Source organism: Ranitomeya variabilis, chromosome 3 (assembly GCF_051348905.1).
Source record: "Ranitomeya variabilis isolate aRanVar5 chromosome 3, aRanVar5.hap1, whole genome shotgun sequence".
NCBI lineage: Eukaryota > Metazoa > Chordata > Amphibia > Anura > Dendrobatidae > Ranitomeya > Ranitomeya variabilis.
Window position 1 is genome coordinate 679,112,983 of NC_135234.1, and position 18,591 is coordinate 679,131,573.

General features: G+C 43.2%; 1 protein-coding gene across 4 annotated transcripts in view; it reads right to left on the minus strand.

Annotated features, from left to right (window-relative positions):
- The window catches only part of ZNF740 (zinc finger protein 740), a 60,361-nt gene that overhangs the window by 24,167 nt on the left and 17,603 nt on the right, over window positions 1-18,591 (minus strand). For all 4 annotated transcript variants that reach the window (XM_077298010.1, XM_077298007.1, XM_077298008.1 and 1 more), the window contains exons 5-6: window positions 12,398-12,521; window positions 4,741-4,859 (exon numbers count right to left, since the gene is read on the minus strand). In XM_077298010.1, coding sequence (XP_077154125.1) covers window positions 4,741-4,859; window positions 12,398-12,521 — 243 coding nt within the window. The remainder of the gene's footprint in view (window positions 1-4,740; window positions 4,860-12,397; window positions 12,522-18,591) is intronic.

The following is an 18,591-nucleotide window of genomic DNA, read 5'->3' on the forward strand; positions in this document are numbered from 1 at the left end:
TTCAGCATACTGTTGGTTCATAAAAAAGTCTGTAGGCACATCACACAATTTGGAGAATTTTCCAAGCTAAACATGCAATCAAATTAACATGATCCTACTAGAACATACATTAATCAAAAATATTATCACTTGTAACTCACACACTTTGCATCAAATTTGGGAACTACATAAACCGGCAGAAACTACACGGGCAGATAAGCAGCACACACGTCTCTGTATTCTACATTTTCCTTTATACAATGTGTCCGTAAAATCAGGGTGCACCTTTGACCAGTCACAGGATCTATTTATAGTTTACATTTTGGCGCCCTTTCTCTGGCCCAATCATATCAGACCCATTCATGAGGAGAAATAACAAGAACCAATCAAACAACAAACTCATTTAAGCTGTTGCTGAGCCCCCAGTCAGATTAACCCCTGATAAACTGAACTCTGATTAATACACTGCCAGGTCTGTGACATCATGGAACCACAAGCTTATGCAGGCTGTGTGGTTTTCCATGCCAGTCGAGATGTGGACGATACAGAGGAAAGTTCAGTGTGTCTGTAACTCGCTAAATTCGAATCCGTGACTAAAGTGCTACGAGAATATTGGTGCGTTTATAAGGAAGCGCCACCACATAGGAATAACATTACTCGGTGGGAAAAGCAGTTGAAGGAAACCGGCAGTTTGGTGGAGAAACCCCGTTCTGGTAGGCCATCAGTCAGTGACGAGTCTGTAGAGGCTTTACGGGATAGCTACCTAAGGAGCCCTAAAAAATCTGTGCGTGCGTGTGCTCGACAATTACACCTAAGCAAGACTACAGTTCATAAGGTGTTAAAGGGAACCTGTCACCCTGTTTTTTCAATATGAGCTAAAAATAGCGTTCAATAGGGCCCGAGCTGTGCTTTACAATAGTGTAAATCTTTGTAAACTCGCCGTTCGTTTTCACCCCGATCTGATGGGCGTTGCCAAATCGCTGTCTCTCCCCCCGCTCCTCGGCGTGTCAGACGTAACTCGATCTGTGAATGGCACAGATCGCGCTAATTTTTGGCGGTTGCGCAGTGCATTAGGCACTAGCGCATGTGCAGTATGTATTGCCCAACTGTTGGCAAAGTATACAATACATCATTGCGCATGCGCTGGTTTTCACTGTAACCACACAATTTGCATATGCTGACTTCTGGGGCACAGAGGTTACAGTGTAAACCCGCACATGCGCAATTATGTGCTGTATGCTATGCCCACAGTTGGGCAAAGCATAATGCGCAGGCGCGAGATTACACTGTAATGCGCAGGCGCGAAATACAATGCCAACGGCGGGAAGAAGTTTCTTAGTGAAAACCCGAAGGTGGTGAGAATCAGAGATTAGCCAACGCCCATCGGACTGGACCGGGATGATTGACAGCCGAAAACGGCGAGTTTACAAAGGTATTTTGGCAGCAAAGGTGGAGAATCAGAGGATAATAAAGGCACTATTGTAAAGCACAGCTTAGGCCCTATTGAACACTATTTTTAGCTCATATTGAAAAAACGGGGTGACAGGTTCCCTTTAAAGAAACGTCTCTGTTTTACGGGGTACAAATTGCGGCTGTTGCACGCTATCAAAGCGGCGGATAGAGCCAAACGATGCGTGTTTGCTACAGATATGCTTCATGAGATCGACAATGATGCAAGATTTTTGCAGAAGATTGTGTTTAGCGATGAGGCGACCTTCCATATCTGTGGACATGTTCATTGCCATAACGTCCGAATATGGGCTGCTGAACATCCTGATGCCTACGTTGAGTACGAACGTGACACCCCTAAAGTGAACGTGTGGTGTGGCCTGATGCATGAAAAGGTGATAGGCCCATCCTTTTTCACGGAGCGGTCTGTGATGGCAAACACGCATCTTAACATGTTGGAATTGCCACAATTTCCAGAAGGTGTCGTCTTTCAACAGGACGGCGCTCCTCCACACTACGCCACCATTGTTTGTGAGTTTCTGGATAGAACATTCCCCCGGCGGTGGATAGGCAGGGGTTCTGTCAAGCCATGGCCACCATGATCCCTGGATCTGACGCCCTTAGACTTTTACTTTTGGGGTTATGTGAAGCAACATATGTACATTGAATGTATCAACGACATTAATCACTTAAAACAGAGAATCACAGACGTTATTCACTCTGTTACACCAGACGTCCTTACCCGTGTGTGGCAAGAACTTCACTATCGTTTGGATGTGTATAGGGCAACAAATGGAGCCAACATCAAACTGCACTGAATAGGTACGAAACCGGGAGAGTTTTTCTATTATTTGGAGCAGATTTCACATTTCTATAGTTTTTTGTTGCTTTCCAGTGACTGGTCAAAAGTGCACCATGACTTTACGGACACACTGTATTCTTCAATTTCACAGGTTTCATTGACTAAAATTACCAGTTCAGCACTGACACCATGGCTGTCGACATAACCTAATACTGATGCGAAGCTGCAGCACGAGATGTTCCCCTGCATCCTCTCCCTACACAATGGGCAGCCATCAAATTATTATAGCACCAAACTCAAGCGTGATATAGGCTGAAAATACCCGAGAAACCAGAAAAACCTATAAAAAAAAAATGGCGTACATATAAATATACAGGTCAGACCAAAGGTTTGGACACACCTTCTCATTTATAGCTTTTTCTGTATTTTCATGACTATAAAAATTGTAAATTTACACCGAAGGCATCAAAACTATGAATTAACACATGTGGAATTATATACTTAACAAAAAAGTGTTATTCAAAGTAGCCACCTTTTGCTTTGATGACTGCTTTGCACACTCTTGCCATTCTCTTGATGAGCTTCAAGAGGTAGTCACTGGGAATGGTCTTCCAACAATCTTGAAGGAGTTCCCAGAGATGCTTAGCACTTGTTGGCCCTTTTGCCTTCACTCTGCGGTCCAGCTCATCCCAAACCATCTCAATTGGGTTCAGGTCTGGTGACTGTGGAGGCCAGGTCATCTGGTGTAGCACCCCATAACTCTCCTTATTGGTCAAATAGCCCTTACACAGCCTGGAGGTGTGTTTGGGGTCATTGTCCTGTTGAAAAATAAATGATGGTCCAACTAAACGCAAACCGGATGGAATAGCATGCCGCTGCAAGATGCTGTGGTAGCCATGCTGGTTCAGTATGCCTTCAATTTTGAATAAATCCCCAACAGTGTCACCAGCAAAGCACCATCACACCTCCTCCATGCTTCACGGTGGGAACGAGGCATGTAGAAGCAGACGGTGACTCTTGGTCTTCCTTTACTGGGGAGGTCCTCATGTGAGCCAGTTTCTTTGTAGCGCTTGATGGTTTTTGCCACTGCACTTGGGGACACTTTCAAAGTTTTCCCAATTTTTCAGACTGAGTGACCTTCATTTCTTAAAGTAATGATGGCCACTCATTTTTCTTTACTTAGCTGCTTTTTTCTTGCCATAATACAAATTCTAACAGTCTAGTCAGTAGGAATATCAGCTGTGTATCCACGACTTCTGCACAACACAACTTATGGTCCCAACCCCATTTATAAGGCGAGAAATCCCACTTATTAAACCTGACAGGGCACACCTGTGAAGTGAAAACCATTTCCAGCGACTACCTCTTGAAGCTCATCAAGAGAATGCCAAGAGTGTGCAAAGCAGTCATCAAAGCAAAAGGTGGCGACTTTGAAGAGCCTAGAATATAAGACATATTTTCAGTTGTTTCACACTTTTTTGTTAAGTATATAATTCCACATGTGTTAATTCATAGTTTTGATGCCTTCAGTGTGAATTTACAATTTTCATAGTCATGAAAAAACAAAAAAAATCTTTAAATGAGAAGGTGTGTCCAAACTTTTGGTCTGTACTGTACATTTTACTGAGCTGATAACACACAACTGATAAAAGACAAGTATATTAAAATAGGAAAGTACAACAGGCCGAGAAAAAAAACCAGCAGGAGGAATGAGCTGGATAGTGATAATAAATATATAGAATATGTATATAATGATATGAAAATGATGGGTGAAGAGGAACAAGGGTAGGTGGCAGTCAATGACTATAATAAAAGTAAAACAGTTGATGCCAAACAAATCAAATGCAGTAAATAAATAGAACAAATATTCAATAGAGTCAGACCACATAATGAAAGCAAATATAAAACACTACCATACCCATAGCTTCCTCCTTCTGGAATGGCGCCAGCCCCAATGAAGGTTTACGCCGAAATACGCGTTGGGGCTTGCGCCATTCCAGTGGGATGAAGCTATGGGTATGGTGGAGTTTTATATTTGCTTTTATTATTATGTGGTCTCACTCTATTGAATGTTTGTTCTATTTTTACTGCATATGATTTGTTTGGCATCAATTATTCTACTTTTATTTTATTATATTCATTGACTGCCACCTACCTTTGTTGCTCTTCATCCATCATTTTTATGTTATCAATAGATAAATATAATATATATATATATATATATATATATATATATATATATATATATATATATATATATATATATATATTTATTATCACTATCCACCTCATTCCTCCTGCGGTGTTTTGTCACCCTCTTTTGCTCTCCTATTTTAATACACTTGTCTGTTATCAGTTGTATGTTATCAGCTCAATAAGATGTATATTTTTATGTACTCGTTTTGGCTGCACCATCCCTTCTAGGCTTATCCTCCTCCTACAGACCGGGCTTTCGGCAGAAGAGGGGCTGCTGGCCAGAGACTGACATAGATGAGCAAAGGCCAGTGTACCTGCAGGCATCGCTCGCACTGGTACGGCTTCTCTCCGCTGTGAACCCGTTTGTGTCTGTCCAGATGATATTTCTGAATAAACTTCATGTCGCACATATCACATTCATATGGTCGCTCTCCTGAGAAGCAAAAAGGAATTATCAGATGGTTATATACCTGGAGAATGTGAACAAACATCTCCATACGCAAGATATTAACCCTTTTACCTCTGAGGGTGGTTTTCACATTAATGACCAGGCCAATTTTTACAATTCTGACCCCTGACCCTTTATGAGGTAACTCTGGAACGCTGCAATGGATCCCGATGATTCTGAGAATGTTTTTTGTGACATATTGTACTTCATAATAGTGGTAACATTTCTTTGATATGACTTGCATTTATTTGTGAAATAAAGGAAAATTAGGTGAAAATTTCACAATTTTTCTACTTTGAATTTTCATGCCCTTAAAGGGCCACTGTCACCCCCCTCCAGCCGTTATAAACTAAAAGAGCCACCTTGTGCAGCAGTAATGCTGCAGTCTAACAAGGTGGCTCTTTTAGTTTTTGATTCCGTTATTCCCTCAATAAAGCGTTTTAAAATTTGCCCTAACTACCTGTCTGCAGACCTGGAGGCGGTCCGAAGCCTCCTCTGTGAATCTCCCAACGGCCGTCACTCTTCTCTTCTGGGGATGTGGTCGCCGCCCCCTGAGCGCTGTTTCTTCTTAAATCCGGCGCCTGCGCTGTGCGTGCCTGCCTGTGACAGGCGCAGTCTTCATTGTCCGTCATAGGTCAGATGCAGGGTGCCTGACTGCACCTGTGCGGGCAGTGCGGCCACCCTGTTGCTGAATCCCCGCCCCGCACTGTGTTATTCATTATGCACAGTGCGGGGCTGGGGTTCCTGGGCATGCGCACTGCGCTGTTCAGACGCTCCCCCAGCTTCCCCGCCTTCCAGCGTTGCCGGAATATACAGGTTTCCTTGCCAGCGTTTGGAATGAAGCAGCCGCAAATAACAACGCTGGAAGGCGGGGGAGCGTCTGAACAGCGCAGTGCGCATGCCCAGGAACCCCAGCCCCGCACTGTGCATAATGAATAACACAGTGCGGGGCGGGGATTCAGCAACAGGGTGGCCGCACTGCCCGCACAGGCGCAGTCAGGCACCCTGCATCTGACCTATGACGGACAATGAAGACTGCGCCTGTCCCAGGCAGGCACGCACAGCGCAGGCGCCGGATTTAAGAAGAAACAGCGCTCAGGGGGCGGCGACCACATCCCCAGAAGAGAAGAGTGACGGCCGTTGGGAGATTCACAGAGGAGGCTTCGGACCGCCTCCAGGTCTGCAGACAGGTAGTTAGGGCAAATTTTAAAACGCTTTATTGAGGGAATAACGGAATCAAAAACTAAAAGAGCCACCTTGTTAGACTGCAGCATTACTGCTGCACAAGGTGGCTCTTTTAGTTTATAACGGCTGGAGGGGGTGACAGTGGCCCTTTAAATCACAGAGATATGTCATACAAAATATTTCATAAGTAACATTTCCCACAAGTCTACTTTACATCAGCACAATTTTGGAAACTGTTATAAGGGTTAAAGTTCAACAGCGATTTCTAAATTTTTACAACTTTTTTTTTTTTTTTAGGGACCACATCACATTTGAAGTCACTTTGAGGGGTCTATATGAATGAAAATTCCCAAAAGTGACACCATTCTAAAAAGTGCACACCCCTCAAGGTTGCTCAAAACCACCTTCAAGAAGTTCATTAACCCTTCAGATCCTTCACATGAACTTTTGGCATATGGAAAAAGAAAGTGATCATTTAACTTTTATTTTTTTTCCCCAAAAATTTACTTCAGATGCAAAAAATTTTTTATTTTCCCAAGGGTAAGGCTGGTTTCACATTTGCGTTTAAAAACGCAGCGTTTAAAAAAAAAACGCAGGTGGTGAAAAAATGCATGTAAACGCGTGCAAACGCTGCGTTTTTTTAGACGCATGCGTTTTTGCATGCGGTAAAAAAAACGTGGCATTTTGACGTGTTTACATGCGTTTTTTCATGCGTTTGCGTTTTTGAAACGCATGCTGAGAAGTGTGTGACAGCTGCCAATCATCAAAATCAACTAGAAAACCCACTATAAATAGAAATAGCTAGGGTTAGGATCCTTAGGGTTAGGGTTAGTGTTAGGGGTAGGGTTTGGATCCTTAGGGTTTGGGTTAGGGGTAGCTTTTTATTAGAAGAATGTCCTGGTCACCAGGTCACTGATAAGCCACCCCCCACCATCAAGGTGATAAAGGGATCCAAACCCTAACCCTACCCTACCCCTAGGGATCCTAGGGATCCATAGGGATGTTGACCTGGTGACCAGGACATTCTTCTAATAAAAAGCTTTGTTCAATGTGGACACCCCAAGATATGCGGTATTGCTATAGAGTACTAAAAATATTAACTCGTAGAGTATTCACTGTCATATTGTTAGGGTTAGGATCCCTTTATCACCTTGATGGTGGGGGGTGGCTTATCAGGGTGTATTCTTGTTTTTTTCTATAAAAACGCATGCGTTTTTAACGCAAGCAAACGCATGTGCTTAAAAACGCATGCGTTTACATAGCCAATACGTTTTTTTGCCGCAAAAAAAGCATGCTTTTTTTGCGGCAAAAAAACGCCTCTAGAAATTACTACATGTTGCATTTCTGCGACAGAACGCATGCAGCAAAAAACACATGCGTCGTTAAACGCGGCCAAACGCGTACAAAAAAAACGTATGCGTTTTTTTCTGTACAAACGCTGCAGATCAAAACGCAAGTGTGAAACCAGCCTTACAGGAGAAATTGGACCCCAAAAGTCGTTGTCCAATTTGTCCTGAGTACACGGATACCCCATATGTGGAGGTAAACCACTGTCTGGGCGCATGGCAGAGCTCGGAAGGGAAGGAGCGCCTTTGACTTTATCAATGCAAAATTAGCTGGAATTGAGATCAGAAGCCATGTTGCGTTTGGAGAGCCCCTGATGTGGGGCGTTTCCACTGTTTAGGCACAAGTGACACCATTTTGGGAACTAGGCCCACATCTAGGAATTTATCTAGATGTGTGGTGAGCACTTTGAACCCCCCAGGTGCTTCACAGAAGTTTGAGTCGTAAAAATAATAAAATCCCGTTTTCCACACAAAAATGTTATTTTAGCTCCAAATTGCATTTTCACAAGAGTAACAAAAGAAATTGCACCATACAATTTGTTGTGCAATTTCTCCTGAGTACGCCGATACCCGATGTGTAGGGGAACACTACTTTTGAGGCACAGTGCAAAGTTCAGAAGGGAAGAGGCATCATATTGGAGTTTCCTTGAATGGTTTGAGGGTGCCATGTACATTGGCAGAGCCCTGAGGTGCCAGAACAACAGAAACCACCTATAAGTGAACTCATTTTACAAAATACACTCCCAATGAATTCATCTAGGGGTGCAGTGATCATATTGACACCACATGTGCCTCACAGAATTTTATACCACTGAGCGGTGAAGAAAAATTACATTTTTCTACTAAGATGTTGTTTTAGCCCCAAGTTTATAATTTTTCTAAGGGCTAATAAGATTTTTTTTTTTTTTTATAACAAACTGAGGTCCATTTTTTCCCTGAGTGCACCAATACCCTACATGTAAATCGGGAAATATTTTTCAGACACAGTGCAAAGCTCAGAAGGCAAGAAGCACCAGATTTTACGGTTATGGTTTGCAGGTGCCATGACCCACTGGGAGAGCCCATGAAGTGCCAGGACAGCAGAGCCCTCCGTAAGTGACCCCATTTTATGAACTACACCTCTCAATTCATCTAGGGGTGCAGTGATCGTATTGATACCACCGGTGTGTCACAGAATTGTATACCATTGAGAAGTGAAGACAAAATAACTACATTTTTACCACCAAAATGTTGTTTTAGCCAAAGATTTTATGTTTTCACAAAAGAAGTGGGTAAAATGACATGAAAATTTGTCCGACAATTTCTACTGAACGCGGCAATACCCCATATGTGGCTGTATAGTACTGCTTAGCCATACGAAGAGACTCGGGAGGAATGGATTGCCATTTGCCTCCTGGAGCGAAGATTTTCCTATAACAGTTTGCGGACTCATATACAGAGCCCCTAATTGCTAGAAGAGCAGAATCCCCTCTCAAGTGACCCCATTTTGGAAATTATACCCCTTTATCTACAGGTATAGTGATGATTTTGACTCCATGGGCATTTTCCAGAAAAAAGCAGTGAATGTTGCCGAGTGAAAATTGCAAACTGCCGTTGTAGTGACCAGTACGTTGTAGTGACCAGTACGTTATGCCAAGCCTGTGCTTCTGGAGGTATGCACCCTTAAGTTAGGCGAACTCTCATCGCTTCAGAAATGCCAAACGTGGAAGCATTATGTTGTTTAGGCACATTGGGGCTCAGAAGGGAGGGGGGCATTTGGGAGCAGCAAATTTGATTTGCTGGATTTCTTTTGTAGGGGGGGGGGGGGGAAGGAGCCATTTTGTATAAGTGATTAGGTGACTTTTTTTCTTCGGGTTGGTGCGATTACAGCAATACCAGATTTAGGCCTCTTTCACACGTCCATGTCTCGGGTATGTGTGATGACAGTTTTCACACGTACCGAGGACACATACACACGTAGACCCATTTGAGTGAATGGGTCTGTGCACATGTCAGTGTGCTTCCATGTGTTTCCAACATGCTGATATGTCCATTTTTTTAATGTCAGCGTGGGCCGCAAAACTTGCAGCACACATGTTCACAGATAACACACATGGATGTCATCCGTGTGACACGCCAGGTGCTGAACACGGCTCTCATCATTCTCCCCTGCTCTGCCAGCGATCGGTGCGAGCAGGGGAGAATGAGGAGTTATATTTAAATGATAAAAGAGACAGCAGGCGGCGGCTGATGGGACTATCACTCCCATCAGCCTACCTGTTGTGAATTCTGCTTTTGGGTTCCCTCCGGTGGTAGTAGGTGGTAATGCAGTTGTCCCTGGGTTGCAGTCCTGGTCAGGTGTGTCTGCTGATTGCAGTTCTGACTGGGGTATTTAGGTGTGCTGGATTCATTAGTCCTTGCCAGTTGCCAATTGTTGTTGGGAGGTATTGGACCTCTGCCTGGTTTCTCCTGTCTTTCTGCCAAATCAGCAAAGATAAGTGTCTGTTTTTTTTTCCTGTGGTACACATGCTGTGTGCTTCACAATTCAATGCTATTCTTTGTGTTTTCTTGTCCAGCTTAGATTGTGTCAGTATTTTCTCAGTCTTGCTGGATTCTCTGGGGTGGCAGATATACATTCCATGTCTTTAGTTAGATTGTGGAACTTTTTGTATTATCTGTTGTGGATATTTTTGGAAGGGTTTTAATACTGACCGCCTAGTAATCTGTAATCCTTTCCTATTTAGCTAGAGTGGCCTCTTTTGCTAAATCCTGTTTTCTACCTGCGTGTATCTATTCTTCTCCTACTCACAGTCATTATTCGTGGGGGGCTGCCTATCCTTTGGGGGTCTGCTCTGAGGCAAGATAGCATTCCTATTTCCATCTATAGGGGTATTTAGTCCTCCGGCTGTGTCGAGGTGTCTAGGGTTTGTTAGGCACACCCCACGGCTACTTCTAGTTGCGGTGTTAGTTCAGGATTTGCGGTCAGTACAGGTTCCACCGACTCCAGAGAAAGTTTTCATGCGGCTCCAAGGTCACCGGATCATAACACCTACCCCTGCTGCTGCAAATAACAGTGACAGCAGGAGCGGCTGATGGGGTAGTTATCAGCCACCACCACCTGCTCTATAAATAAATGAATGAATAAAAACGGCGTGGGTTCCCCTGCATTTTCTATAACCAGCCAGGAAAAACTCACAGCAGGGGGCTGCAACCCACAGATGTCAGTTTCAGCAAGGTTGGTTATCAAGAATAGAGGGGTCTCCAAGCTGTTTTTTCATTACCTAAATAAATTGATTAAAAAAACGGCGTGGGGTCCTCCCCATTTTGACAAATTAGATGCGCCAATTCTGTCGCTTTGCACAGCTCTTCCCATTTTCCCTGTAGCGGTGGCAAGTGGGGTTCATATTTGTGGGGTTGATGTCGCCTTTGTATTGTCAGGTGACATCAAGCCCACGGATTAGTAATGAAGAAGCGTCTATAAGACACCTATCCATTACTAATCCTATAGTTATATTGTAAATAAAGACACAGCCACAATAAAGTATTTTATTAGAAATAAAACATTCATCTCTTTTTTTCTTTTTTTTTTTTTTTAATTATAGCGCAGGCGGTGGCAGATGAATACCCCCATAAACTGCTCCTGCTGTCACTGTTATTAGCAGCAGCAGGGGTAGGCTGATGGGAGTAGTAGTCCCATCAGCCGCCACCTGCTGTCTCCTATTTAAACTCATCATTCTCCACTGATCGCCGGCAGAGCAGGGGAGAATGATGAGAGCCGTGTTCAGCACTCGGTGCTGGGGAACAGTGTTTACTGTATCGCTTCTTCCCCGGAGGCCGTCCATGTGGTACTGATGCGGCACACACATGCCACACGTATTACAAACACGGACATGGATATCTCCGCTACTGGTAATATCAGGACGTGTGAAAGAGACCTTATAGCGGGTTTTTATTTTTCCGCTAATGGAGGTGTATGGTGGCTTGTTTTTTTTGCGGGACAAAATGACGTTTTCAGAGGTACCAGGTTTATTTATATCCGTCTTTTTGATCACGTGTTATTCTATTTTATGTTTGGCAGTATAATAAAGCGTTGTTTTTTATGGTGTTCACTATAGGGGTTAACGTGTGGGACAGTATTATAGGTCAGGTCGCTGCTGATGCGGCGATACCAAATGTGTGTACTTTTATTGTTTATATTTTTCTTCATTCAAATATTTAGTAGTTAGAAATTGAATATATATTGATTTTTTTTTTTCATCTTTTTCTAACTTTACTTAGTCCCATTAAGGACAATCGTTTTTTGCAGCCTGATCCTTTCTACAGCATGGAGATGAAGCAGGATCTGCATACTATAGAAATTGTCAGCTCTGCACTGACAGGGAGACTTGCTGATCATGCACTGCACATGATCAGCAAGTTTCCTAGCTCTGGTGACCCGGATGTTGTCATGACGACATTGGGTCACCATGGCAATGATCGGGACCCCGCGTCACGCCACGGGGTCTCCGATCCAAAAGCAGAGGGGCTGGCAGCCCTCTGTCAGCTTCCGGAACGCCGCTATCGTGTTCGATTGCAGCATATTGGGGGTTAAAGTGCCAGGAATGGTGCGTGACCGCTCCTTGCACATAGTGCCAGGTGGCGGCTGTCAGAATCAGCTGACTCCCGGCAGTGATCGCCCACGCACCCCACATGTCCGTGGGCGATCGGGATGATGTAATATTCCGTCCATGGTCAAATAGGCCCAGGTCACATGAACGGAATATTACGTTCGATGTCAGAAAGGGGTTAAAGCTATAAAAATTACAAGACACAAAAGATGAACCTCTCTATAACTAAGACTTTTCATCCAACATTAATGGGCTACTATGTTACATTTGAATATAAAAAAAAAAATACTGTGAGGCATCTATAGGTAACCTCCAAAAACAAACAAACATATATATATTTTTTTTTATTATTTTTTTTTACTAAAGTGGAACAAGGCTGTCAAACTGATCCAGATCTCTGTCTTACCTGTGTGGATGTACAAATGTCTCTTTAGATGGTAGCTACTTCTGAAGGCTCCATAACAATGCTCACAGATAAAATTTTTGGGTATGTTCAATGAAAAAGAGATATTTTCTTCTGTTAAATCCACCTGCAACACAGGTAAATGGTCCAAATAACAGCAATGTGAAAGCATATAGGTTTTATATTGCATCTAACAAAAAAAAATAAATAAATAAGATTATGTCATACAGAAAAATTTAAATCCATATAGACATTTCCAAAGATGGGATATATCACCCTCACATTAAAGGGAACCTGTCAGCTCTTTTGGCCAATATAAGATGTGGCCACTGCCTTTCAGGGTTTATCTACAGCATTCAATAATGCTGCAGATGAGCCCCCGATCTGACCCGAAACAAGGCCTTTGCCGACGCGCTGCAGTACTTTGCTCTGCCCTCAACAGGACAGATAAGTGTGCCTGTGCAGGAGCGCGATGTCGGGGAGCCATGAAGCAAGCAGGAGGGCAGCATCAGAAGAAGATGCATCACAAGAAGATGGGAGGCGCTGGACCAGGACCTGTGACGCCCATCGGACCAGACTGCCCCCAGGTGAGTATAATAAGTTATTTTTCTCATCTTTTAGGTCGGATCGGAGGCTTATCTACAGCAATATACACTGTGTGCAGAATTATTAGGCAAGTTGTATTTTAGAGGATTATTTTTATTATTGATCAACAACTATGTTCTCAATCAACCCAAAAGACGCATAAATATCAAAGCTTAATATTTTTGGAAGTTGGAGTGGTTTTTTTTTTAGATTTGGCTATCTTAGGAGGATATCTGTTTGTGCAGGTAACTATTACTGTGCAGAATTATTAGGCAACTTAATAAAAACCAAATATATTCCCATCTCACTTGCTTATTTTCACCAGGTAAACCAATATAACTGCACAAAATTTAGAAACAAACATTTCTGACATGCAAAAACAAAACCCAAAAAAATGAGTGACCAATATAGCCACCTTTCTTTATGATGACACTCAGCAGCCTTCCATCCATAGATTCTGTCAGTTGCTTTATCTGTTTACAATCAACATTGCATGCAGCAGCCACCACAGCCTCCCAGACACTGTTCCGAGAGGTGTCCTGTTTTCCCTCCCTGTAGATCTCACATTTTATGAGGGACCACAGGTCCTTTATCGGGTTCAGATCAGGTGACCAAGGGCGCCATGTCATTATTTTTTCTTCTTTGAGACCTTTACTGGCCAGCCACGCTGTGGAGTAGCTGGAGGCATGTGATGGAACATTGTCCTGCATGAAAATCATGTTTTTCTTGAACGATATCGACTTCTTCCTGTATCACTGCTTGAAGTAGTTGTCTTCCAGAAACTGGCAGTAGGTCTGGGAGTTGATCTTAACTCCATCCTCAACCCGAAAAGGTCCCACAAGTTCATCTTTGATGATACCAGCCCATACCAGTACCCCACCTCCACCTTGCTGGCGTCTGAGTCGGAGTGGAGCTCTCTGCCCTTTACTGATCCAGCCTCTGGCCCATCCATCTGGCCCATCAAGAGTCACTCATTTCATCAGTCCATAAAACCTTTGAAAAGTCAGTCTTAAGATATTTCTTGGCCCAGTCTTGACGTTTTATTTTATGTTTCTTGTTCAAAGGTGGTCGTTTTTCAACCTTCCTTACCTTGGCCATGTCCCTGAGTATCGCACACCTTGTGCTTTTTGTTTCTCCAGTAATGTTGCAGCTCTGAAATATGGCAAAACTGGTGGAAAATGGCATCTTGGCAGCTTCACGCTTGATTTTACTGTATTCATGGGCAGTTATTTTTCGCCTTTTTTGCCCTAACGCGCTTCTTGCGACCCTGTTGGCTATTTGCCATGAAACGCTAGATTGTTCGGTGATCACTCTTCAAAAGTTTGGCAATTTCAAGACTACTGAATTCCTCCGTAAGACATCTCACAATTTTGGACTTTTCGGAGCCCGTCAAATCTCTCTTCTGACCCATTTTGCCAAAGGAAAGGAAGTTGCCTAATAATTAAGCACACCTTATTTAGGGTTTTGATGTCATTAGACAACACCCCTCCTCATTAGGCCTGTTTCACACGTCAGTGGCTCCGGTACGTGTGGTGACAGTTTCCTCACGTACCGGAGACACTGACACACGTAGACACATTAAAATCAATGTGTCTCTGCAGATGTCAGTGATTTTTCGCGGACCGTGTGTCCGTGTGCACAACACGGAGACATGTCCACGTTTCTCCAGCAGCACGGTCCGCAAAGCGTCCCGCACACGTGCACACGGAGAACAGTGTGCACTCTCCTCTGTGTGCACGTACCGCCACAGGAGAAACAGCGCTACAGTTAAGCGCTGTACCCTGCTTTTGGTGCTGAAGCCGGCATTCATTCCTTCTCCCCAGCAGCGTTTGCTGGAGAGAAGGAATAAAAAAAAGGTTTTTTTTAATTTTTTTTTTGTTAAAAATAAAGTTTGTGGTCACCACCCGCCTCCCACCCCCCGTGCGCCCGCCTGCTTGCATTGAAATACTCACCCAGCTCCCACGATGCCTCCTCTCAGCGCCGGCAGATTGTCCTGTGTGAGCGGTCACGTGGTACTGCTCATTACAGGGATGAATATGCTGCTCAACCTCCCATAGGGGAGGAGCCGCATATTCATCCCTGTAATGAGCGGTACCACGTGACCGCTCACACAGGACAAGCTGCGGCCCTGAGAGGAGGCATCGCGGGAGCTGGGTGAGTATTTCAATGCAAGCGGACGGGCGCACGGGGGTGGGAGGCGGGAGGTGACCACGAACTTTATTTTTAACAAAAAAAAAAAATTAGAAAACCTTGACTTTTCATTCCTTCTCTCCAGCGAACGCTGCTGGGGAGAAGGAATGAATGCCGGCTTCAGCACCAAAAGCAGGGGACAGCGCTTAACTCTAGCGCTGTCTCCTGCACGGTCCGTGTGGTCCTCAGTAGGCACACGGCTGCCGCACGTGTGCCACACTGATGTGCCACGTGAGCACACGGACACAGATAACTCCGGTACCGATTTCTCCGGTACCGGAATTATCTGGACGTGTGAGACTGGCCTTACAGAGATGCACATCACCTCATTTACTAAATTGGTAGTTGGCTCTCAAGCCTGAACAGCTTGGAGTAGGACAACGTGTATAAAAATTATCATGTGGTCAAAATACAACTTGCCTAATAATTCTGCACAGTGTAGAATGTTTATATAAGCCCTGAAAGGCAGTGGCTGTATCTTATATCGGCCAAAACAGCTGACAGGTTCGCTTTAAACATATAAGATAAATTATAACTGGGAAAGTGAGAAAGAACTGACACTTCATCCTCCACTGGAGTAGGGAGCATCTGTGGTGACCAGGTAATTACATCGGGATATCTGTTCAGGAGAGCCAGTCACTAAGCCTGGGATTAATATATTCAGAGGCGGAGAAGTACACTTCCAAGGCAAGAGCTTTCTCTATTCAAAGCACTGATCCCAGACATTTTGGAGCCAGTGGTCACTGATGAATATTGGACGTTGTATTGATTCAATATATGGGAGATATATTTTCAGCATAGTAGCGAAATGACTAAGATAACACATTCACTAACATCACAATAAGGCCATTCTAACACCTCCAACTTAAGATCAGGACGATGAATGACATGTTTCAATGCTTATAGAAAGTAAAATCACAAAAAGAAACATGACGACCATATCTATGGCCTGGGACCTCTAGGGGTGAAGATACCCTGAAATTTAGGGGTCTTAAAATTCTAACAGACCTAGCACATCTCACAACCCCACTAAAGAGCTCACGGAGGGGAAATATGTGGGAGTAACCTTGATCTAAAAAATAAAAAAAACAGAATTTGGATTTTTGTATTTTGTCAGTCCTGGAAGGTACACCTTGCTGTAGGTTCTGTCTGTTTCCCAATGAGTACTTCCGTCCACTAAGTTCAGGTTAATTTCTGTGACATAGGCTTAGTGCTTTTTCTTTTGTTATTCATTTTATACCATGTGATTGTATATACCATATTGTTTTGTTCCCAATTTGTAACATTTTTGTATAGGTTTTCTTTTATAAACACTGCCTACCTTTCCGGTTTAACTACATAAAATGTAATAGCTCTGTTCCTCTTGCTCTGTAAACCGCACCCTTGAAGCTATGCCCTTCCTGTAACTGGTGTTCATTAGGCCTACATAAACGATGGGACGTGGCAGTTCAGTGTACAAAATAATAAGAAAATGGAAGAAACACAACATGACTTAATCTTCCTCAGTCTGAGGCTCTATGCACAGAAACAGCAGAAATATTGTTAACCCCTTAGTGACCGGGCCAAATTTTTGAAATCTGACCAGTGTCACTTTATGTGGTAATAACTTTGGAATGCGTAGAAAAAATCCCAGTGATTTTGAGACTGTTTTTTTGTGGCACATTAATACAGTGCCTTGCGAAAGCATTCGGCTCCCTGGAACTTTTCAATCTTTTCCCGCATATCATGCTTCAAACAAAAGATACCAAATGTACATTTTTTGGTGAAGAATCAAGTGGAACACAATTGTGAAGTTGAACTAAATATATTGGTTATTTTAAATTTTTGTGGAAAATCAAAAACTGAAAAGTGGGGTGTGCAATATTATTTGGCCCCTTTACTTTCAGTGCAGCAAACTCACTCCAGAAGTTCATTGTGGATCTCTGAATGATCCAATGTTGTCCTAAATGCCTAATGATGATAAATATAATCCACCTGTGTGTAATCAAGTCTCCGTATAAATGCACCTGCTCTGTGATAGTCTCATGGTTCTGTTTGAAGCACAGAGAGCATCATGAAGACCAAGGAACACAACAGGCAGGTCCGTGATACTGTAGTGGAGAAGTTTAAAGCCAGATTTGGATACAAAATGATTTCCAAAACAAACATCCCAAGGAGCACTGTGCAAGTGATCATATTGAAATGGAAGGAGTATCATACCACTGCAAATCTACCAAGACCCGGCCGTCCCTCTAAACTTTCATCTCAAACAAGGAGAAGACTGATCAGAGATGCAGCCAAGAGGCCCATGATCACTCTGGATGAACTGCAGAGATCTACAGCTGAGGTGGGACAGTCTGTGCATAGGACAACAATCCGTCGTACACTGCACAAATCTGGCCTTTATGGAAGAGTGGCAAGAAGAAAGCCATTTCTCAAAGATATCCATAAAAAGTGTCGTTATAAGTTTGCAACAAGCCACCTGGGAGACACACCAAACGTGTGGAAGAAGGTGCTCTGGTTAAATGAAACCAAAATCGAACTTTTTTTCAACAATGCCAAACGATATGTTTGGCGTAAAGGCAACACAGCTTATCACCCTGAACACACCATCCCCACTGTCAAACATGGTGGTGGCAGCATCATGGTTTGGACCTGCTTTTCTTCATTAGGGACAGGGAAGATGGTTAAAATTGATGGGAAGATGGATGGAGCCAAATACAGGACTATTCTTGAAGAAAACCTGTTGGAGTCTGCAAAAGACCTGAGACTGGGACGGAGATTTGTCTTCCAACAAGACAATGATCCCAATCATAAAGCAAAATCTACAATGGAATGGTTGACAAATAAATGTATCCAGGTGTTAGAATGGCCAAGCCAAAGTCCAGACCTCAATCCAATCGAGAATCTGTGGAAAGAGCTGAAAACTGTTCACAAACGATCTCCATCAAACCTCACTGAGCTCGAGCTGTTTGCCAAGGAAGAATGGGCAAGAATTTCAGTCTCTCGATGTACAAAACTGATAGAGACACACCCCAAGCGACTAGCAGCTGTAATCGCAGCAAAAGGTGGCGCAAAAAAGTATGAAGTTAAAGGGACCGAATAATATTGCACGCCCCACTTTTCAGTTTTTGATTTTCCACAAAAATTTAAAATAACCAATAAATTTCGCTCAACTTCACAATTGTGTTCCACTCGTTGTTTCTTCACCAAATATTTACATTTGGTATCTTTATGTCTGAAGCATGATATGTGGAAAAAGGTGGAAACGTTCCAGGGAGCCGAATACTTTCGCAAGGCGCTGTAATTTATGATGATGGTAAATTTAGGTCGATATCTTTTATTTTTCTAAAAAAAATATCAGCAATGTAACAGAAATTAAAAAAAAATAGTAATGTTCAAACTCTGAATGATTATCCCTTTAATCCAGATTGTCATACCAC